The sequence below is a fragment of the Heliangelus exortis genome, chromosome 1, assembly GCF_036169615.1.
Source record: "Heliangelus exortis chromosome 1, bHelExo1.hap1, whole genome shotgun sequence".
Lineage (NCBI taxonomy): Eukaryota > Metazoa > Chordata > Aves > Apodiformes > Trochilidae > Heliangelus > Heliangelus exortis.
Genome location: NC_092422.1, coordinates 115,702,439 through 115,726,348, shown reverse-complemented (window position 1 = coordinate 115,726,348; position 23,910 = coordinate 115,702,439). Strand labels below are relative to the sequence as shown.

Genomic DNA, 23,910 nt, shown 5'->3' with positions numbered 1-23,910 from the left:
TGTTCTTCCCGTGGGGCTGTGCATCCTGCATCACTTCGTTAAAACTAGGAGTGTTTGTGGGTACCAGCAAGCTCAACACTTTGGGCTGACCTGCAGAATTAGGTATGGGTACTTCTTAGCACTGCCCAGGCACTCAGGCAGATTGATAATTTTGTGATTATCAGTGATAATTTTGATGTCTGTGGATAGGAGCTGGTTTCAGAAGTGGACAACTGGGCAGGCTGAGCCAATCCATAACCTTGTACCACTTCCAACCCTTGCTAAACAGGGGAGTGCTCTTTGGAAGTGTACTGCTTCTTCCATTTGGCTTCAGATTTTCTCCCCAGGAACATAGACTGAGTGGCAGTACTCCAAAATGGGACCCAGAGACCCCAAAGAGTCTTTCTCAGCTCTTGGAAACCACAACAAGGCTTCTCTGAGCTTAAAGGATAAATGGGGAGAGAAATGAGTACTTGCTCTTGATTTCAAGAGAATGGTAAAAGTTTGGAGAGAGTGCTTTATGAGGAGTAGCACTGATCTGTGCTTTTAATAATGCAATGGACTTGTAAGTGTTCCAAACTGTGAGATTTTGGAATGAATTTTTAATCCAGAGGTTAGCATTAAAGATTAACATGTATGTTTTGGATTTCAAAATTGAAATTTATTCCCGAAAGACTAAGACTTCCTTCAGTGTCTTCTTTTGTTTTATTTTGGGTTTTTCTTCTAGGAGCGTTAAAGAAAAAAACAAAAAATCAACCAACCAAAAAAAAAAAAAAAAAAAAAAAAAAAAGAAAATACAACATCCAGGCTGTGCTTGGGGAATTTTCATCTTCTTAAACCAGTGTCCATTTGGGCTTTTTTGTATTAATGCTGTTCTGCGTGCTCTTAGGCTTGGCAGGAGCAACAACAGAGAAACAACATCTGTGTGAAAAAGTAGCCAGGTGTGCTAAAATATACTTCTTAGTTCTAAGCAATTGTGTGCTTTGCTTCTTAGGTATAGGCAGCTTCTTCTATCTGTTATGGACAGAAAATTTGCAAAGTGTTTTCCTGAGACTTAACTCTAAAAGGCAAGGGAAGCCTGTAGTAGCTTTATGTTTACTAAAGTTAGTAGCTTTTGTAAAAGGGAATTTAGGACATCAGGGGAAGGAGAGAGGGCAACCCTGAAATCAGACAGAATTGTGAGGCCTGGTCACCCAGAGTTAACTCTCAGGACTTTGCATCAAAAAAGAAGGTGGTAAAGGGGAAGGAACATTGTAATGTAGAATAACAGCAGCAGCTGCCTTCACAAAGGCTCTTTCCTGCGTTTCAGAAATGTTATGATGATACTCTGTTTTTGGAAAACCTTCTTAAGCACTCTGAAGAGTTTTTTGTGATCATCTGACACTTCCTTGAGGATGGTGCTGTGTGTCTTCCAGTTTGGAAGACTTTGAGGCAGGACATTTTGCAGAAAGCCCTTGCTCTTACAAGCACGTTTGCCTCCAATAGAGCTGAATGTAGTGAACCTTCTTGGTTACTTTTTTTCTCCTTGATGAGGAATGTGTGTGTTAATTTGAAATCAATACTAATACTTGGCACAGTTGTACAGAGTGTGATTAATGGGCAGAGCAAGGGCCATGAATCAGGTGCTAAAGTCCTGCTCTTGTCTTGGCATTGACCTGCTGTGGGTTGTTTAGGTGAGTTATACTCTCTCTTCACCTTGATTTTTCACTGCAAAATGGAGACTCTCTGCATTGCTCTAGTGCCTTACCTGCTGGTGTATTTTAGAACTACTGGTGCAGCTTTCTCCATTTGAGATTTTCCAGCATGATGCTGGGCACCAGACTAGAGAGCAGGAGCTCTGGGACTGGCTGGTAATGAGGATGGATGTTTAGTATTTTTGACAAAGTCAGGCCCAGTGATCTCTGCTTGGATGCTTACAGCTTCAGATGCCTCAACCCTGGGTACACTGTGAGCTGGGAGAACGTCTCAGGATTAGGACTTGTTTTCTTTTGCATCCTGTGCTAGCACATACCTGTATGTCAAAAGGGCAGACAGCAGAAGGACAGTAGATTTGCATTAATCTGGATGTGCACATTTTATGTTTTGGTCCTGCTTTCACCAGGCAGTGTGGGAATGATTATCTCAAATGGATCAGGAACTGGTTGAAAGGAAGGAGTCAGAGAGTTGTAGTCAATGGGGCAGAATCTGGTTGGAGGTGTGTGACTAGTGGAGTCCCTCAGGGGTCGGTACTGGGACCGGTGTTGTTCAATATCTTCATCAACGACTTGGATGAGGGTATAGAATGTACCCTCAGCAAGTTTGCTGATGACACTAAGCTGGGAGGAGTGGCTGACACACCAGAAGGCTGTGCTGCCATTCAGAGAGACTTAGACAGGCTGGAGAGTTGGGCAGGGAGAAACATGATGAAATTCAACAAGGGGAAGTGCAGAGTTTTGCATTTGGGGAAGAACAACACGATGTCCCAGTATAGGTTGGGGGCTGACCTGCTGGAGAGCAGTGTAGGTGAAAGAGACCTGGGGGTCCTGGTAGACAAGAAGATGACCATGAGCCAGCAATGTGCCCTTGTGGCCAAGAAGGCCAATGGCATCCTGGGGTGCATTAGAAAGGGTGTGGTTAGTAGGTGAAGAGAGGTTCTCCTCCCCCTCTATTCTGCATTGGTGAGGCCGCACCTGGAGTATTGTGTCCAGTTCTGGGACCCTCAGTTCAAGAAGGACAGGGAAGTGCTTGAAAGAGTCCAGCGCAGAGCTACTAAGATGATTAAGGGAGTGGAACATCTCCCTTATGAGGAAAGGCTGAGGGAGCTGGGTCTCTTTAGTTTGGAGAAAAGGAGACTGAGGGGTGACCTCATCAATGTTTTCAAATATGTAAGGGGTGAGTGTCAGGGAGATGGAGTTAGGCTTTTCTCAGTGGTGACCAGTGATAGGACAAGGGATAATGGGTGTAAATTGGAGCATAGGAGGTTCAAGTTGAATATCCGAAAAAATTTTTTTACTGTAAGGGTGACAGAGCCCTGGAACAGGCTGCCCAGGGGGGTTGTGGAGTCTCCTTCACTGGAGACATTCAAAACCCGCCTGGACACGTTCCTAGGCGATGTACTCTAGGGGGCCCTGCTCTGGCAGGGGGGGTTGGACTAGATGAGCTTTCGAGGTCCCTTCCAACCCCTAGGATTCTATGAGAGTGAGGAACTGGTTTATAGTCAGCAACATCTGCAGCAAAGCTTTGGGTTTTGGGGCAGGATGGTGAAGAAGACAGAGCTCTCTGAGGATGGGGAGCCAGGAGTGAGTTTCTTTCAGAGAGGTGACAGCAAAGTATGTAAACAAATATGTCCCTGGGGTTTATGTGTAGAAGTATCTGTGCCTGACACTGGCCAGCTGAGCAACACTGGGACTAAACTTCCCATGGAAATATGTACAGCTCCTGAACTCTGGGTGTTCCAATGTGAAGATTGGGCTAGAGTTGTACATAGATGAAGCTAATAATGAAGTGGTCATTTATTCCAGGGAAGTTTTCTCTGTTTCATTTCACATCACAGTTAAGAGTCCAGATTTTGCAGTGAAAATCACAGGAAACTTCCATTAGGAAAAAATATTCTTCACATGATGTTGAAAGCCCATAGCCTATAAAGTCTGTGTATAACACTGTACTGTTACTGAATAAAATTATATGAAGTCAGAATTTATGTAATATCTCAATATATGGCAAAAGCTTAAGTGGATTGAAATTAAGTGTTTTTACCTTATTGAACCGAAATGTGCCAATATTACCATAATTAAATGGGAAAGTTGAAGCAATTCATTTTGACTTCAGTCACTGAAAATGTCATCAAAGTTGATATTCTTACAACCTATTTTGATTTCATTGAAAACTCTTCTTTTCCCAGTGGAAAATTGGCCTTTTACAACCTCTTTCAGACAGCTTAACTCATAATCTGAAACATTCAATTACTGACCTGACATTTGCCAGATCAGAAGACAAATTTGGGTTTTCCTTTCTCTTCAATTTAAATGAAAAAGAGCCTGTCTTTTTTGTTTCTTTTCTGTTTGTTTGATTTTAATAATTTTGCATCCAAAATAGTTGCGATTAATCAAGTTTAAGATATGAAAGTGTAATGTTTTTGAACATCTCTATAAAAGCTAGTTTCAATCTGACTGCTTTTGGAGACTGAAAATTATGCTTTTATTAGGCTTACTTTGAGCATCTTTTATGAGAGAGGGAAGTTCCACTGTGATTGTTCACTTTCTCACTTAAAGGCACTCTCTCATACCAGCGGGCCACAGGAGTTTTGTTATCAAAATGGATGCAAATGTGATGAGACCTTTTAAGCCTCAATTTGGCAAGATGTTTAAACACGTGCTTAATTTTTAAACATCAAATGTATTTCCAGGGACTTACTGCCTTCAGTGGAATTGCTCAGACATACCAAATCAGCCCAGGCATTAGTGTCTGGCTGTGGACACTCTGCTGGCCATGAAGGACTTGCAACCAAGCCACAGAGCAGGCAAATTTTGGGGGGGGCTGGGGGGGGGGCTCAAGAGCACGACGAACACCAAAGAGTATCTGGCAAATATCCTTTCATTTGCAGACTCCGTAGGATGAGAGCATTTCACACAGGAGACACAAAACTGGGGTGGAAAGCAGATAGCTAACTTGTTGGCATTGCCTCAGCCAAAAGTTGCGGGTTGCTGGACCAAATCCTTTAAGAATCTGACACCCATCCTGGTGACAGCCCTTAATGACTTCAAGGAGAATGGGATCGGTTTATAAATGACTTTTTTTCCTTAGAAATGTATAGATTCTGTCTTTTCAGGACTTACCTTTATTTAAAATTATTTAATTTTATTTAGTTTTGTTTTAGGCACCTCTTTGTTAAGGGACCTCACCATCAGAACTTGCCATGGCCCATCATAAGTAACCATGGGGTAATGATGGTGCTGGAATATCCTGGAAATGGGGGAAGGCAAGTAAGGTGGATACTCCAGGAAGCACTGGGGAAGGTCCCCTGCATTTAGCTTGGTATGTGAAAAAGCCACTCGGGTGGGAGACTGCAGTCTGCATTTAAACGGCATTTTTCCTGTAATAAGGGAAGGAGCTGGAGGGATGTACAGAATGATTGATGCATTCTTTGTTGAAGCATTAAAAGACAGTTCTCCTTTCCCCATTCCCACCTCTTTTCCCATGGAGCTGCACCCCATGCTCCTGCTTCTCCCCACCGCACACAAATACACAAATCGTATATTCCAGTCTGTCCACCTATTCATCCTGCCTTCCCCTGTGCCAGCTCCCCTTATGGAGCTTTAATCTCAATCTTTATGGGCTCTGTCCTTCCCACTCAATATACCATCAAGCATATTTAAATCTCAAGATGTTTTCCCTTATTAAGCAGTTTATCAATATGTTCCACTTTTTTTTTTTTAACCAGGACAAAAGGAAGAAATTTATTCTTTGACCATAAATCATTTAACAGGCTGCTGGGCAGTTAATGTATTTTTTATGGCTCGGCAAACAGAAAATAGGAGTGAGTGTCTTAGAGCTTCACTGACTTGTTTTAATTTCAGCTTCCTAACCCTGACTCTCTGTTCTCCAGTCTTGGAAGCAGATACATTTCTCTTGCTGAGGCACCAGTGGATACCTTCTCCCAAAGGAGACCACTTTGCTCTGTCAGCAATGTCATGTGCTGTTGCCAGCACTTGGCACTTCTCTGCAGCACGACACATCTTTGCTGACTGGGCTGTGCTGGGAGAACACTAGCAAAGAAATGGGATGGGCAGGGGGGAACTCGAGGCTATTTTTGCTTTTGGATCCTAGCAAGAGCTCTAATTAGACTCCTGCTCTGGGTTAAGCAAGTTAGAGACTCCTCTCATCTCACCCCATGCATCCTCCTCCTGCCCTTTGCATTTTGCAGGCCCAGCTGGCCTCAGGTATGGATACAGATACCCATGGGATGCTTCCAGAGACACTGACTGGCTGTGGTGGTGCTTCCCAAATGCTAAGACCTGGCTCCTGTGTGGTTTTGCAACCTGCTTCAGGAAAATGAAGCCAACAGATGCCTTCATTGCTCTCAGTCAACTCTGTGCCTTTTCCCTCTTTTAGGGAATATAAATATAAACCTTTGCTGTAAAAGGTGCATTTTCCTTTCTGATGTGGTCTGGCAATCAGTGGGATAATTAAGAGGAGGGATGTGGGAAGTTTATGTTAGCATCTGAGGTAGATGAATGGGAAATTCTGCTGCTCTGAGGTGTTGTTACAGGCTGTTTGCAAGCTCATACTAAGCTTCCCACCTTGCATGTGCTTGCATGAACATTCCCAAGTGACTGCAGCTAAAGTAACTGGCCATGGTTATTTAAAATGCTCCCACCACTAGACATTTGTTGCTGTTGAATGATGCCTTCACTGTAGCAGTGGGAAGAATAGGGCAGCCTGTCTGCAATGCAGCTTTTCCCTTTCTCAGCAAAGAAAAATCACTCTATTCTTACCCCTTCATCAGCAAGTTATGCTAGTTAATATCTGGCTGTGGGATGGAGGAAGCTTCTTTCTGCTTTTGCTGCTTTTGGAGCAATAACTTTGTGCTGAATGACAAGGCAAACAGCAGCAGAGGACAACATTGTAGTTTCTGCAGCAGGATTCCCCAGAGCTGATCTGTCACAGGACTAGGGATGCAGGAGAAGGGACTCTGTTTGCTAGTCTTAGCTTTGAAGAGGATGAAGAATAAGGAGAGACTTTTCTATGCTCAGCTGGACTTTCACTTTCCCCTTTGCCTGTGATTTGGAAAATAGTGCTCCAGACATCTCTGGAGGACCTTAGGAGGGAAAGAACCTCATTGCAGAGACACACCATCCTGTTTGTACCTTGGGCATGCTGCCTCATTGTGGCCTTCAGCCATCTTCTGTTGACAGATTGCACGCTCCTGATTTGCCCACTTGAATCCTGAGGGGATGAGTCATGGGTGACTCTGATGCTGGGCACAGCCAGAAATGGGCAAAGTTGTCAACAAATGGTCCCACAGAGTGGTCTGAAATAGGCTTACCCACCCTTCCACTTTTTCCATTCAGAGGAGCAATGGGTAGGCACTCGAGTAAGTTCTTGATCCTCTCTGGGTCCCCTTCTGGTCTTGCTCATCTGCTAAAGAAAAAAAAATCCCCAACCTCAGTGGTGCAGCTGCTCCTTGAGTCCTCTGCAAATGCTATGACTTCAAGGACTGCCAGCTCAGATGGCAGCAGTGTCTGTTTCCAGCCAATGCCGCATGCATCGGAGGGAAGTGCTAAACCTTCCATAATGTACCTAATTGTGCAACACTATACCATGGAAGGGGGATTATTGTATGCCCCAGAGCACAGCAATTGATTAGTTTTATCCTAGCTAATGTCATTGTAGATGCTATTTTTGTTCCTATCAATGTCCTTTCCTATTTTTGTGATCTTGCTTTAATAAAATGCAGTTGGGGTTTTTAAGGCTAACTTGCATGCATACTACATCAGACACAGCAGAGATGCAAGGCAATGATCCCTAGATCCTGCTAGCAGGATCCGTGAAGAAGTCAGCTCTCTTGGCATCTCTATCCAGGCTGGATAGAGACACAGAAGAGAAGGCAGTAATGGAAGCACAGCAGGAGTCTGGAATTGGAAAGGATCATCTGGGTCACTGGGCCCCTGACCCTGGGATCACCTGGGCACCTGCAAACCAGAGCTGGGATTTTGTTTGAAATTTGTTACATGCATTATGCTCTTCTCACAATTCAAAAACCTCTTTTGCATTTCAGGACTGGGACTAATTACACACAAGCATTAAGATCTGTTGGAAGAGCACTGTTCAGGTTACACAAAGAGCTGAACATTATGTGGTCCCTGCTACATGGGATACACAGCTCCTCTCAATTTCTCCAGCAGGTCTGAATGCTCAGCAGTTCCAACAAATCAAACCCTTGAGATCTAAACTCTGAGGATATCTGGAGCTGACTGACTGGCTCAGCAGGACCAAGGGAGTCTGTGGCAGAAATGAGAAAGGAATCAAATTCCACAGTGTTTAATGAGAGCCCCTCTTCTGCCCCTGCAAGCATTAGTCAAGTTCCTCTGAGAAGGATATCGGAGGGAACAGCATTCTTGAAGCACGTATAGCTCAAAGCTTTCCTCCTTTTTTTTTTTTACTTTTTTCCTTTTTTTTTGTCTTAAAGTCCAGTTTTCTTCTCACCTACAGCTACAGGTTGGGGAGGTCAGAGGCAGGGGGATATGCTCCATGTCATCTCAATCAGACAGTTGTTAGAAATCCTCCTGCCAGATGGCCAGCAGAGAAAGACCTATTTCTGAAAGGGGGGAGATTTTGGGCAATAGTGACCATTACTGGATTAGCAGGAAATTGCACTGTTTTCTTTTTGTCTAGTTCAGATGAGGTCATAAATGGTAAGGGAGAAGGGTTGGTGTGATCAGCACAGATTTACAGGTAGCCAATGTCCCTGATCAGCAGGTTGAGTTATTGGCAAGAAACACTGACAGGGTTAAGTTCAAGACCCTGACATTGTGTTTTCTCCCTGGATTGATCTCTGCTAGTCTGTGTATCCTAGAGGGTGGGCAGCAACTCTGAGATTGCTTACACTGTGGTAAACCAGATGTATTTACATGGGAGACCCCATGCTGAAGGATGCTATTAGTTGTGTCTAGATGATTTCTCCAGGGATAAAGGTGCTTAGAAGTTAACTTCTGGTCTGGCTTTTGACCTGCTTTTGATATAGAGAGTAACACTTTCAAAGGACTGCATATACCTCAGAGGAAAAGTTAGTGTCAGTACAGGTTTAACACTTGTGTTACAGCAACTTGTTCTAAAATCATCCTGGATGTGATAGTTTTCCTGCTGTTTGTTCCAGTCTGTCCTGCAAAGTCAGAAAATACAAGAAGGAAAGAGTTGGGAATTATTTTGTCTTATACACTGTCAGGTTACCATCATGTTATGGGCCAGAAAGATCAGCATGAGCCTTTTTCGGCATACTTAGCCTATCTAAATAAGGGTAATAAATTATCATTCTGGTATCCAGGTATTTGAAGTTTGATGCAGTTATTTCAGAGAATAAACAGACCAAATGCTGTTCAGCTGCAACTTTTGATTTTACTCTGAGCTGTATATTTGCCCATCATTGTGATGGGAGTGGCAAAGGATATGCAAAAAGGTCAGGATGAGGCGAGAGGAAGGGACCAGGCTGGGAAATGTGACTTTCATGGCTGGGTTGCAAAGAGAAAAGGACAAGGTCCCAGAGGCACTACCACTGGTGAGAGTTCTGAGGGTTACAAGAAAGCAGGGGCTGGTGAGTACTGGACCTGACACCTAAGCTGTGCTGCACAGTACAAGCCCTGTCTGGGACTTTAAAGACTAAATTAGACAAACTTCTGTTGGGAGTGGCTTAGGTGTGTTGGTTGTGTCTTAAGGAGGAGTTGTGCTAGAAAGTCTGTGTCCTTCTCTGACAGAAGAGTGACACTTTTTGGAATGTCCTCAGTATGCCCTGCAGTCTCCCTGGGAAGGGTCCCTCTAGCACCTGGATGACATACCCACAAATTGGGGCACAGAAGCAGTCACTTTGGTTTTGGACCAAAGTTTGCCTTCTCCTTGCTATGAACTGGCAGAATGGTGATAGTGTGGTGGAGCCCTCCCTTCTTCTCACCATTGCTTCCACCTCCCTGTATAATTGTTCTGAGGATGTTTCTCCCAAGGGCTTGGGCATCAATTCAAACCTGTGGTACTTTGGAGTGCTCTGTGATGCTGGTTCCATGACCAAGATGTAAATTGCTGAATGCTGCCTCCAGACACCAGGGTGGGTAAATAGTGCTTCTGAAGATAGATTCTGAACTACCAAGTATAGAGAATCTAGAATGACAGGAAAACGCTCAGGCCCTGATGAGAATGGGGAAGACCAGTATTCAGACAGCTCGTTGAGCAGCCTGTTTGGATGCTGTCATATCCTACTGGATCCTACATATCCTAAGCAATGTTATCCTTGTTTACAACTTCAAGTCAGGCTCTTTCAGGGGCTTTTGAATAGTTGCTGCACTATCAGGTCCTTTGGCAGAAGTATTCCCTTGCATCTGTTACTGTGCCCTCCAGCTTTGAGTTACTCCATCCTGGGCTCTGGGATTTGCTGCTGTTCAGTGTGTTGAGTCGGCAACATAATTCAAATCATTTAGGGTGGGAGACATTTCTCTCCTTCAGCACAGAAGGCAGCTTTGGTCCCAGACTCAGGGGTATGGGGTGGGCCAAAGGCACAGTGACTTGTGTTTTTCTTTCATCTCAGGAAAAAGACTGCTCTGCAGTTTCTCCCTTGGTTGCCTGCAGTTGCCAGATCAAACAGTGTGTTCCTTTCGTGTTCTTGAAACTTTTGAGCAACCTCATCTTTGCCTCTCTAATGAGGAACCCAAAATGTCATTCTGCCAAAGGCCCAGCACATGGCAACAGGATTGCTAATTGAACTGGGAAGAGGGAAGGCATTCCCTGGGTTTTGAATGCATGCTGATACAGCTTGAAAATTTCTTCGCATTTCCCCTCAGCCACACACATCTGCATGTTTTCCCTGGAGGTCTGGAGATGCAGAATACACACAGCTAAGATTTTTTTCATCTCTTTCACACCTTCCTTCCTCCTTGGTCCCCTGGCTATTTGCTTGCCAGCACTACAGAGTGAACCTCTACCCTTACCTCTGCATATGCGAAGTCATGATAGCCCAGCCTCCCACACCACTGAGTATCAAGAGGCTGCCAAATTCTAGCAGATGCCAGATGCTGCTAACTTGCCAACATTTCTTGTGGGTACTTGAAAAGTGGAAGTTGTCCTCCAGAGGGTGAGGCAGGGCAAGAGCTTGACTTATATGGTACAAATGGGGCTATAAAAAACCCTCATTTTTCTGTAGTCCTGGGTTATCATTCCTAAGGTTAGTCCAGTGGGGGAAGGTGCTTTCTGTGCACTGTGCTGCAACCCAGCCAGTGGCACCCAGGTATCTTGTTGAGCATGGTTACCTCTAAAACATCATTGCTGGGGATGATCCAGCAGTAGAGGAGGACATACCCTTAACAAAACTTCCACAGTGTGAACACAGTGCCTCCTGAAGGCACAGCTTCTGAGGTCCCCTGTGTTCTGTGACCATCTGTCATCACAGTGGTATGGACTAGTGGTTGCTCATCAGTCATTCATGTTATAACCTGGCCTATTGAGGTGAAGTGATGGTGGTGGAATTTCTCATCTTACTCATGGGGCTGCCAGCCAAGATGGTTTGATGGTCTTGCCAGTGATCTCTGGCAGGGAGGTGTGGCAGTGAGCAGGAGCTGGGAAGATTTTCAGTCAACTTAGTAAGAGCCAAAGTGCTAAGAACTGCCCATGTCTTTTAGTTTCACTGCAGCTGATATATTCCGAAAACTCTCAGGCTTGGAGCCCTTGTAGGGCAGCTAGCAAACATGTGGCAACATCTGTCTTCTTGTCATATCCAGTAATGAGGAAAAGGCCAGTTGTGGGACTTTGGGCCTACATGCTTGTGTTACGCTCTGTGAACTGTCTACCCAGACTGCTTCATGGGCGCAGGGGAAGGAGCTGAGCGTGCTACTTGGAGAAGCAGTAGTCACCCATGAAAAATGAAATCAGAGTGATCTGTTGCCAGATTGCTTGGTCCTGGAAATACGAAGAAACTCTAAAAGAGCCTCTGTAGCCAAAACATCATTCTGCTGGCTGTTTTCCTAATAGGGGACAAAAAAATGGAGCATCCGTTCTAATTAGTGATGGGAGCCTGCTGCGTCAGGATCAAAGGAGAGAGCTGTTTGCAGAATCAAGCTAAGATCAAAGCTAGGTACAGTAAGGGCCCATTCCTCTTTCTGCTGACAGTAGTGTACCCTGTTCTTTCTCCAGGCATGCTGCTTATGGGGATGCTTAATTACTAAGTAAGGAGGAGACTGCACATACAAGAGAGGGTATGATGGCCACTATAATACAGTTCCAGGAGACAATTTGGTGGTGATTGATTCTTATTGCCTCTCACAAGTCATTAGACTTCTCTGAATGCTTGGAAAAGACCTGGATTGTGTACTTTTGCAAAAGGAGGCCCTTTAAAACATCCTTTGCTTAATTTTTCTGACCTCTTCTGTGTAATTTAACTTACTAGATGGGGCTGTATGCATGTGCATATATATATTTGCATTTATATCACCCAAGGGGATCCAAGTCTTTATTCCTTAGGCTGCATTGAAAAGTCCCTATCCAATAGATATGCTAAATTTGAGATATCTTCCTCTCTACTCCTTCTTTTTGCCTTAATGCAAATCTACGTTTTTGCAACTCCTAATTTTGAAATGTTTAAACATGTAATATTTGGTTGAGTTTTCCTATTAGAGGTCTTTCTGTGCATTCAGGTTGAGAAGTGTGTGTGGCTTTGTGTGCATCCACCTGTGTTTTGGGCCATGACTATTGGTGTGGAAGGAGGCAGGCACGTAGATCCTTGTGTAGATGGACAAGGGCATGTGTAAGTGTGTTACGTTTGCTAGTAGTCTGAGATATAAAGAAAGAGACTGTAGCTTCTAAAGGGGATTTGATCTTTGCTCTTTCAGCTGTTTCCCTGGGAAAGCAATCACAGTGCAGTAATGCCCCCACAGTGCTGTGTTAACACACCAACCTACCTCCCTGTTCATGCTGGTGGAAGAGGACTGCCTGTATTCAGTCTTCTGACTCCCCTGCTGACATGTTTAAGCTTACTTGTCAGAAATGGTTGTGTGTGTTTTCCCCAGATGTAGCGCTGCAGGTGCCACTTAGTCTAACAAATTGAGTCCCTGTCTTTAAGTGCCACCTGCCTTGTATGCACCCCAGGCCCGAGAGCAGCTGATGGGCTCTGGGATGCTTGAGGCAAAGGGAAGTGTGAGGAGCTGGCTTGCCTGGTGGTTTAACAGCAGAGAACTGGGCCAGCGTGGTGTGGTGGGGGTGCTGGTCTTGTGTGCCCAGTTCAAAGTAGCTCCTCTTGATAAGAGAAATGGACAGGGATCTCAGTTCTTCTGCAGTGCTCACCCCTCACAGAAACCACTCCATGGCATTCAAATTAAAAAGGACATTGTGGTGCCTTGGAAGGGGGAGGAGATTATGGGGACTGTGAGGTGCTTCTGGGCAAGAGTACGATACTGGCAGAGCAAACAGAATATTTTATGTTTTCTTTCCTTTTAAAAATTGTTCCTAAGTAGATTGAGAGGTTCTCAAATGTATTGAAATGTTTACAGTGAACAAATTATGCATGTTCTATTTTCTGAATTTATTATTCTGCAGGATGTTTACAATCAACTAACAGCAAATATTAGGAGTAATAAGAGGGTGGTTAGGTATGAAAAATCACATCATCTTGATGATTAAGTGATTGATGTAACTAATCCTGCTATGAAAACTGTAAACTCCAACTTTTGCAGTAAATTTGCTATGTGAATACTCATATTTAAGTATTACTTTTCCTGAATGACAAGAATTTGAACGTGTGGGGTTTTCTTGGAGGGGAAACTGGAGGGGCTGAGAGATGGGGCTGAAGAGCACATGTTCCTAATCAGATGAATAATTTGTTTTCCTCTTGTGGAGAGTATCTAATTGACTCTACACTGACCATGACAAAAGACCTTTCTGCAGGATGTTAGAGAGATAGGTTAATCCAACAAATATCAAAATCTCTGTCAATGACTCCTTGCACACTCTTTAGCACATGGATGATGCTAGACTGGATGAGCAGTCATGGCAAGGTAGCCTTCAAATTTAGACCTCCAGTAAGATGATCCCTTTCCAGGGCCATATTCAGTATAAAACACCTCCCAAGTTGATATGGATCACTTCTGGGTTTTGGGCTACTTCTACTGCCTGGCCAGCCACAAGCAAATGGGGATTCCGGAACTATTCCCAATATGTTGACCACAGAAAAACTGGAAGGGAAATGTCTTGTAATAAAGGTGATTACTGGTTCTTCGAATTATTTTACTTCTGCTTGGTGCTGAAAGCCTTTCATAGGAGACGGATGATTAAGCTTTTACCAGCTGTTCCTCGTACAGGCACCTAATTCTCTGAGATGTTAGCACCAGAGATGAGCTGTTTCCCTGAGAATTTCCAAAATGTTCTATATTTTTTAAAAATTCCAAACCTGTGAGGAAAGTCAGAAGGATTTTTTTCTTCTTCAAAATGAGAAACTCGCAATTTTTACATAGATTAAAATGGCATTTTGTCTAGCTCTGTTCTAAATCACTTTTGAGCCTCCTTGATCCACCTGGGGTTTTAGAGGTGGGAGATAGAGAGGAAGGAATGGAAGTATGGAGGAGGTTTCTGAGAGAGGATTTGCAGGCTGGGGTACTGCAGCTCCAGAACAGTCAGTCCAAACCCAGGAACTCACCATGGGCTCTTTAGGTGCTAGAGACTTTGAATCAGTAGCATCTGAAGGTCAGCACTTCCAGGATCTGACCATTCCTGTAGGAAGGCTGGAAAGAATCCTAGAAGACAAGCATGCAGGAGACCACTCACCATTTACTCAGAAATCAGTCTGTTTGACTTCTTCATAGTTCAGGTAAAAAACCTATTGGCATGGAGCATTTAACCCTTAGCAAACCAGCATCTCTTGTCAGAAAGTAGAAACTTTGATGGAGTCAGCAAGAGAATAGTGCAGTCCACAGATTACACCTGGGTGCAAGCAGTGTTTTGGTATTACCCTGGAGCTTGAAAACTCCTTGCCTTCTACTCTATTAGCCACCCACATATTTTGAACAAGAAGGTAGTGAGCTGTGATACAGAGAGATGTTTCTTGTAGTCAGACTGTTGATTTTCTGGGGAAAAATGGTTTAAATCATTTTAGTACTACTGAAAATGGTGGTGGTGACTCATTGGTTAGTTTCGTTTGACAAAATTTTTGGCAGTAGGAAGGGTTATATTTCCATGTATGACTTGCAATCTAAAAGCTGCAGCCTTGAGCTGTTGCACTGGGAAACTGGGGTTTATCAGGCTTTGAGCCCTGTCCAGCCTGTGTAAAATGCAAAGAAGTGAGTGGTGCAAATGCTGGAAAATAAATAAATGACATTTGATTAGATCCTCTGTTATCAGTAGTCGTTTTTCAGCAGCTAGATAGAAATACCTAGACTGGAAGAATTGTAGTTCTTTAACCCTTTAAAATAAAAATAGTACTAAAATGTTTCTGCTCATGCTGCACTTGCAGAGTGGTAGATGTTAGGGAAGAACTGTAATTTTCTTTAGTGGTACGAGTTCTCTCTTCTTGGTGAAGATTTTTAGAATGCAATTCCCTGTGTTTCAGTGATGTCAGGTATCATTAAGATTGATGGGTTTGAAAACGTATTTCATTACCTCTTAGACACAGCTTGGCTGCTCTTATGGCCCTTTCCTCACTGTCAAAACAAAGCCTGTTGTTTTCCGAGGCTCTGAAACTAGAGTGCCCTGACTTTTAAGGGTTGCCTATCTGCAGTTGCCTGTGAAAAGGTCTGCATGAGAGCAGCCTCATCTGTTGAGAGGAATATAATTCTTTTTAGCCTGAAGTAATTGGTAAGGGACAGTTGTATAACTACAGGATGCTGCTGTCATGATCTGCATGTGTATGGGGCCACCTGAAATGCTTGAACTGAGTGTTCTTCTTTTTCCAGGTCTGGTGTGTCCTCTGGAGGTGACAGTCAGTTCAGGGAGCATCCAGGTTGCCCGAGGCCAGACAGCAGTATTGCCCTGCACCTTCACCACTAACGCTGCCCTCACTAACCTTAATGTCATCTGGATGGTCATTCCTCTTTCTAATGCCAACCAGCCTCAACAGGTAGGTCCTTTCTCACTGAAGCATGCATGTCTTTGGGGATTTTCTATTCCTCACTCTTCTCACTTTAATCTGGATATAGTCCCTTTACAAAGCTGAGTGTCTGCTTGTCCCAGAACATTCACTTCACTGCTGAACATGTCTTCTGAATCGTACATGAAACTGATTTCTTAAGTGCTTTGTGAACAGATACATATTATGTCCTTGGCTGGCCTTGCAACTCGGGCAGGTGTATGTGATACTGTATGACTGCTCTCTAGTAGTTTATGTGTTCAAAAGAGCACAGGAGATGTAATCGAGGTTTTGGTTCTCTAGGTTTGGCATTCAGAGGATCAGGGAGCAGCTACGGTCTGAAACCTCTGAAATCTATCTAAAAAGTGGCCAGAACACAAAGCCTCTCATCAACAACCCATCTCTCCTTACACTTCACCTCTTCCTTTTCACACCCTGTTGCTTACGCAGGTCCATTCTTATGAAAGTGAGGATCTATTGTGGTGCGTAAGAATCATAACCTGATATCTGCTGGCCTGTTTTTTGTCCACATATTCTGACAGCAGAAGAATGACATTGCTCTGAAATGTACCTGTCTTGGGTCACACTGCCCCCCATCACATTTGGTATTCAGTTGTGAGAACCCACACTGATGAGTACTTGCTCCTTAGAGGATCAGTCAGAGTACAGACTGCTGTATAATTCATCTGACTGGTAGAGATTTGGCAGGTTCAAGGGTTGCATTCAGTTCACCCCAGTGATCTTCAGTAAGCAGTGTCAAATTGTGGGAGAATCTTAATGGCTGAAGACTCAAAATTATACTGGCCACTTGGTGGATGCTTTCCAGCAAAGTACTCACTGACCTGCAGAGAGAGTCCTATCCTGTCCAGATGAGTACTGACTATTATATGAAACAGGTTGCCAGTTCAACTATGCCAGAAGACTTGGGTATGTTTCTGAGAAGACTGTGCTAGGATGGGTTTCCCTGGGAGAAGTGTATATTGAAGCCTGGTTATTTAGAGATGCTTTAGGGACTGATGCTTTAGTCTTTGGAAGACCATGGTTTGCTTGCAGTTCTTCCTCCTTCCTCATCTCCTGCAGAGTGTCGTTTGAGCCTTCCTTTCTTTTCCAGGTTATTCTCTACCAAGGTGGTCAGATCTTTGGTGGTGCACCCCAGTTCTATGGGCGAGTGGGGTTTGCTGTGACAATGCCAACCACCAGTGCCTCCATCTTCATCAACAACACTCAGCTATCGGATACTGGCACATACCAGTGTTTGGTCAACAATCTTCCCGACCGAGGCGTCAGGAATATTGGAGTCATTGGACTTACTGTCTTGGGTGTGTTTATTTGGATTATGGGGGAGGAGGGAGGAAAGGGGACAAGGGGATCATCTGAGCATGATAGTAGAGCAATGCAGAGCAATAGGGTAGTGTATGCATTGGAGCCCATGGACGTGTTGTGATGAGGGACGGGCTGCCTTGTGGGTATTGTGGGAGTTTGTAGGGCACGTAGACTCCATACGCAGGCAGCATATAATGGAATATTAAGATAAAATAAAATAAAATAAAATATGGTGGAGAGAAAGGTTTTGTGGCAACATTGTGATGGAGAGTTGCAAAGAAGCATGAGTGAAGTATGGCACCCTGGAAACCTAAAGGGACCATGAATGTTTTGTGCATTAGCAACAGGAGAAGAGGATGACTTTAGATCTTTGCTTCCTTTTCATGAAAGCACTTAGTATTGGATACTCCCTAGGATGTTAAATACTCCAGAGCATGTGCCTTCATAGGGACATGAAGGCAAAAACCAACCACAGTAAATTCTGCCTGTAGCTTTGCTAGCACCCTTGCTGTCTCAAATACATAAATGCTCAGTAAGGAGGGATCTAAGAGTACTGGGTCCTGTGAAAGTTACCAGTAGTCTGTTACCTGCTCGTGGGTCAGGAATCTTTGTGAATTTTCACCCTCAGAACATTAATGAGTTCTTGTCTGCTGCTCCCCTCTTGTCAGCTCATGCCAGTGTCCTTGCTTTCTGCAGCAGTGTGTGTCCAGAAAGAGCCTGCACTCCACTGTTTGGTCATATTTCCTGATCTGCTATCACTTTCCCCTCTTCTCTCGCAGTTCCTCCTTCTGCCCCGCTTTGCAGAATCCAGGGGTCCCTGGATGTGGGCAGCGATATCACACTTACCTGCAGCTCAGAAGAAGGCATCCCCCGGCCAACATACATCTGGGAGAAACTGGGCAATGTCCCCAAGTTACCCCCAACTGCCACACAAGGTGCTTGTTCTGTTGATTACCCTCTGATTTCCCCGGTGACAGCCTGGGCTTTCCTTTGTCTGAGCCAGAGTTCATTGAGTGTCTGCCATTGCTTGCATGGTCACTTTATTGGAATGAAGATTCCCAGAGCCCATGGTGGACTAGGTACCCTCTAGTGGCCGTTTTTTCATGTTGTTTGGTACAGTGGCCGTTTTTCATGTTGTTGTTTTGGTACAGAAACAAGTTGCTCATTGAGGAACAAGGGTCACATCAAATGGGAAAGGGAGAACACAGTTGCCAAAAGCTTACATGTGGCTGGTGATTTAAAGTGCTGACTTGACCACATTTTAAACCAAATGAAAGGCTCGTAGATTGGAAACTGGGAGACGGGAGGAAGAATTATTCTAGGAAAATACTTTCAGTTTCCCACACTGTTCTCCAATAAGTTACTGCCAGAGCTGCTTTTCAGATGTGCGTAAAAAAAAGGCTCTGGTCAGACTGGGTATTGCCTGGCACCAAGTCCCATCCATAAGATTTCTTAGTCTACATGTTGCATCCAAGTAGTGGTAGCTGTACTTTTTCCTTTTATCTTGCTGTATTTTAAGAATACGCAAGAATTTTTGTTTTACATAATTTAGGAATTAGGAAAATTGGCAGAATGGGGAGTGGGGACCCCAAGGATGAGAAAGCCAGGGGTTCTGCTAGGCAGGGTTGAACTTAACAGGTAGATCTGGGTATAGGTATGCATATCTCCTCTTCACTCCCTTTTCTCATATAATGCTGAGAGTCTCAAATTTTCAGTTGCAGAAATTCATCTAGAAGAAGAAAAAGAAATACCTAGTGTAAGCTCCTTAAGACCTAATCTTGTGTGTGTGTGTATGCACAATGCTTCCATCTGAAGGCTATTTAATAATTTATCTCTTTCATAAGAATCTCATGCCAGAATTCTCTATTTGCTGCCTTTGACTTTTCAGTTTTCCTCAAGGTAGTGAGGCATTTAAAACCTTTTTTCTCTCTGAACAGACCAAGTCCAGGGCACTGTCACTCTCCGAAATATCAGCACTGTGACCTCAGGTCTTTACCAATGTGTGGCTTCAAATGCCATCGGAACCAGCACTTGCCATCTGGACCTGCAAGTCATTGCACGTAAGTATTTTGCCAAGGGGGGCTTGACCACCTGCTTCTGTCTTGGGGCAGTAAAGTGTGTAACCATGTTTGCTGTGAGCCAACACTTGCCTCTCTATTAGAAGATCACTGTGCTCTGGAGTGGGGATGTTGCCTTTCCCCCCTTCCTAATCCACAGTAGCTTCAAATGCTTGTGGACGGCCACAGGCCAGTCTTAATTTCTTTTCTGTTCTCTGTTTAATTTTTCTCACAGCCCATCCCCGAAGCATTGGCCTGATTGCAGGAGCAGTGGCCACAGGTGCTGTCGTACTCATTGTTTGCATTGTGGTAGTGGCCGTGGCACTGTTTTACTGGAAAAATAAACACAAAGAAGAAGAAGAAGAAGAGATTCCCAATGAGATAAGGTAAGGGTCAGGAAAAGCTGGTGGCAGGGGACCACTGATTGCCCAACAAGAGCAGTGGCTATCAGAAAGGCAATCAGAAATCTTGCTAATCCTGGTGTATTCCCCTGGGCTAGTGGGGAAGATGTGCATATACCTCCGGAAAACATAGGGAGCAAAGAAAAATGATGATGTCAGATTTTGTTTTCAGTATTGCATTCATTAAGAACTTTGGCTCCACAGAAGACTGACATGGGGGATGGGGATCCTGACCCAAAATACCAGACAGTGATAGCTGAAAAACTCTGGACACAAACTGTGAGCTTCTCTGGTGTTACAGCCACAGTATTTCCCTCTGTCAGCTTCTTGCACCTCTCTGGAGGACTAGCCTCACTGGTTGTAGTGTTGTACTGATTGCCTGTGAAGTACCAGTGGCTGAGCCACTGCTTTGCTCCCTTAGACATCTGAGTGTGGGTTGTTTGCCTCAGTGATAAGCATATGGAGCAATTAATGTGCACAGAGGTGTGTCCTGCAAAGATAGTTGAGCAAATGGGCCAAGGAGCAATGCTAGTTCATGCTGGTGCTTTCCTTCATCTTGAATTGAGGGTGCTGACCACAGCACAGGGGTGTGGAATGGGGTGGGGAAGGTGTGGGGCAAGCAGAGCAGTATCCTCCACATGCCCTTACACCCTCTCCTTTCCCAGGGAGGACGATCTGCCGCCCAAGTGCAACTCCACCGCAAAGACATTCCACCCTGATGCATCCTCGTCGGAGAACGACACCCTCACCTCCTCCAACACCTACAACAGCCGCTACTGGAATGACCCTAAAGCCAACCACGCCACAGACTCCTTCACCCGCTTCAGCAACAGCAATGACGCCCACCAGCCTCCCTTCTCCCGCTCGGGGAGCACGACCGCCCGCCCCGTCTATGCCAATGGTGGCCACCCCTCCCCGGCACCCCCTAAGACACTGGTGGTGACGGCCAACACGGCGCCGTCCCCTCAGGAGGTGATCCGGAGCAATGGCTCGGTCAGCAGGAAGCCGCGGCCGCCTCACACCCGCTCCTACGCCGTCAGCCAGGCCACACTGGAGCGGATCGGGGCTGTCCCTGTCATGGTGCCTGCCCAGAGCAGGGCGGGCTCCCTCGTGTAGGGCCATGCCAGCAGCCGAAAGCTAAACAAGGGTCCCCTCGTACCTGGTGGGGGGCAAAGAGACCCTACACCTTCCTGAAGGGCGGTGAGGTGGCGGAGGGGGACTCACGCTCGCCTCTATCCCCTTCCCTCCTCTCCCGAGGCTGCTGCCAGATGCTGGGACAGCCCTGGCCATGCCGTATCCCCCCAGGGCTGTCAGAGCTCCTCCAGCCCGTGGACGCTGCAGATGTGCCAAGGCCTGAGGAGCAGGGAGGTCAGGATGGGCTCCCGGGCTGCTGGGCCCCGGCCGGGATGTGCACCCAGCCCTGACCCCCGGGGGGGATTGAACTTTTGCTTTTGTTTCCCATTGGTTTTGCTGGGGGTCGCTTCCATTCCTTTGGGTCTTTCAGGGAGGTTTGGGGAGATATATATATATATTATTTTTTTTTTCCATTGTTGTTGCTGTTTTATTTCCAGGAGGACTAATGCCTGCGTTGGTGCAGGGCAGGCTGAGCAGGGATGGGGGCTGAGGCAGGGTATGCCTCAACATGGTGGCCCCAGCCCCCTCTCCACAGCCCTGGCCCTGCTGCTGGATGAGGGAGGACATTACACCGAGGCTGGGTGTCTGAGGAAGCTCAGGCCAGGCTGGAGGGGAGACATGAAGGCACAGCCACCAGCCCAGCCGAGGGGACAGCTGCGGGAGGGTGTGTTCCAGGGAGCATTTGTCTTTAATTTTGCAGTTCTTTCCCTACCCCAGCACGCAGACACAGAGACACAGATGCAGACACATGGAGACACGCATGGGTCCTCCTCAGAGTGGGTGTTTTTCCTGCACTAGTTCGGGGTGCCACCACCCTGCTCATGGCTGTGGAGGATGCAGCCATCCTAGTGTCTTTCCCTGAGACACCCCATGCTGGGCGAGGATGCATCACTGCTAGTTTTTATTTTTTTAAAATGTTGCTGGGGTTATTCAGGAGGCAGGGAGGAGCAGGGTGGTGCAGCAGAGCAGAAGACAGATCCAGAGGATTCTTCTGCCTCTGGGCTGCTCTGGTTCAGGGCAGGTGGCTTCAAACCCCACAGCTTTGGTGTTTGCATGGGGGAGTTTCTTCATCGGGTACCCACAGCTGGCCAGCATGGCAGGACACATGTTGTGCTTGTGGCCTTGACATGGAGGCATCACAGGTTTCATTCCTGCTCTCCCACGTGCAGACACTTCCCAGGCACTAATGTTGGCAGGATTCACTTCCAAATCTTTTTCCTCAGAAAGAGTGAAAGCAGGTGCTTAATGGAGGGAGTAACCCTGTGGAAGTCCACATGCTATCTCTCTGTCCCCTCTACTTTCCTCCATGTTTTGGGGCTGGGTACTGGTGGTATGTGCCAGTGGCTTTGCCATTTCCTCACGACCAGGGAAGTGGTTGTGGCTGGCACCTATCCTTTTTCTATTGCAACTAAATAGCCTTAAAGCCAAGAGTTGAAGCCACTAAAGGAATCTGGTGCCATTTGGAGGGTTGGACTGAGGGCTAGGACTCACCCTCCCGCAGAGCACTGGCTCAAAGGGGCCATGCCTGGGTGGGTATCTTGGCCTTCCTGCATAACACCAACCCTTGCATATGTAAAGACTGTGGTTACCTCCAAAAACACCAGAGGCCTCCCAGGTCTACTCTTGGAAAAACAATGTGGGGAGTCACGGGTGACTTTCCATAGCTCTCACATTGGAAAATGGGTCTGTTTAAGCCAACAGGCTCTTCCTCATCCCCACTGTCCTTGTCCCGGCACGGCTTTACTTTCCCTAGCAGTGCACAAACCTTGGGCAGGGCCTTCTGCCTGAGTGATACCTTCCAAATGCAAGCACAGACTCTGAGAAAGAGGGAGGAGAACTGAGGGCTGGGTTCCTACATGGACACATTGGCTTTTTGGGAGGTCAGGGGCTCCCAGGCAGCACTAAGTTTGAAGCTTGGCTGAGATTTTGTGCCTTCTTTGCTTAAAATGAAAAAGAAAATATTAAAAAAAAAAATAAATTCAATCCCCCCCTTTCTTCCCCCTCTGCACAACTCCACCCAGTGTGGGTGCAAACCCCTATGGTGCTGCAGGCAGGCAGCTGCTCTGTGTGTGTGTACATGTTTCACCAGAGCACTTCTCTTTCCTGCCTATCTGCTCACTTTGCTGCTGGGTGGTAGGACTGATGGGGGAAGAAGGCTGGCTTTAGAAAACTGAATGCAGGAGGGGAAAAAAAAAATCAATCAGAGAAAAGCCCAGACACATTCTCTCTGCTTTTGTAACAACCCTGTGTGACATTTACAGGAACACTGCCCTCAGCAGGCCCCCTCTTCTACTGGGAAAGCTCTTCTGGTTCCTACCCTCCATGAGACTGTTTGCTCCTCTTTCTTTGTTCTTTCTAATTGTCTAAAATTCAATAAAACTTTATTCATATAAAAAAAGGACTTCTTATTGCCTGCTGCTGCTTTCCCCCCCCCTCCTATCTAATTCTGTAGGTACAAAGAGTTTGGCTGCTAATACTCATCCTTGGTATGACTGGCAGTAAGCAGTGACCATGCAACCAAGACCTGCAAGTTACTAGGCCGGCTAGTTTGGTAGTGAACCCTAGTACTATAGCTTTGTTTTTCTCACTATTAATAGTCTGACTCATTGCCTTTGAAGGTACAGTTTTCCAGGCTTGCAAGGTCTCTGTTCTCTAGACAGAGGTAAGTTTTATTTTCTGTCATTTGTTAGGGGAGATCCTTTGCTGCTTTGGGTGACGTGGGAAAATGCTTTAAAAATCACCTTAGCTCACGTATTGGTTTTCCAATCTGAAACATGGCATATTCATCCCAGATTCAAAACCTAGGGCGGTCACTAGGAAGGTCCTCACTGAATTTCTTGGATTTTTATATGTTTGATGAGGAAAACTGTCAGGAAGTTAAAATAAGTGCTGATCCCCATAGACAGAACACGGGAACTTTCAGTGGCTGATTTCACACTGCCAGGGCATGACAGGACTGGGAAGCATGCACTTTTTAGTCCATATCAAAGGTGTCTAGCAGAAGGTTATTATTAGTTAGGGCAACCTGAAGTTTTGCCAAAATTTTTGCATTTTTGTCTCAGTGTTTCATTTTCCCTGGTTCTTCTCTAAAATCCCCCAGACATTCTAAGAGTTATTAAAACCAGAAGCCTGAAGATCCAACAGCAGTGGTAATTCAGCCCTGCCACACATGCATCATGTTCTCATTCCTTGGTATTTTTCTTCATCTAGTTTAAAACACTCCTATAAA

The 23,910-nt window shown here is 45.4% G+C and overlaps 1 protein-coding gene across 4 annotated transcripts in view; it reads left to right on the top strand.

Annotated features, from left to right (window-relative positions):
- Window positions 1-23,079, top strand: part of IGSF11 (immunoglobulin superfamily member 11) — a 109,085-nt gene extending 86,006 nt beyond the window's left edge. For all 4 annotated transcript variants that reach the window (XM_071760060.1, XM_071760068.1, XM_071760074.1 and 1 more), the window contains exons 2-7: window positions 15,594-15,757; window positions 16,878-17,085; window positions 17,869-18,024; window positions 19,027-19,149; window positions 19,382-19,532; window positions 20,213-23,079. In XM_071760060.1, coding sequence (XP_071616161.1) covers window positions 15,594-15,757; window positions 16,878-17,085; window positions 17,869-18,024; window positions 19,027-19,149; window positions 19,382-19,532; window positions 20,213-20,663 — 1,253 coding nt within the window. In that variant the 3' untranslated portion in view covers window positions 20,664-23,079. The remainder of the gene's footprint in view (window positions 1-15,593; window positions 15,758-16,877; window positions 17,086-17,868; window positions 18,025-19,026; window positions 19,150-19,381; window positions 19,533-20,212) is intronic.
- Window positions 23,080-23,910: the final 831 nt, after the last annotated feature.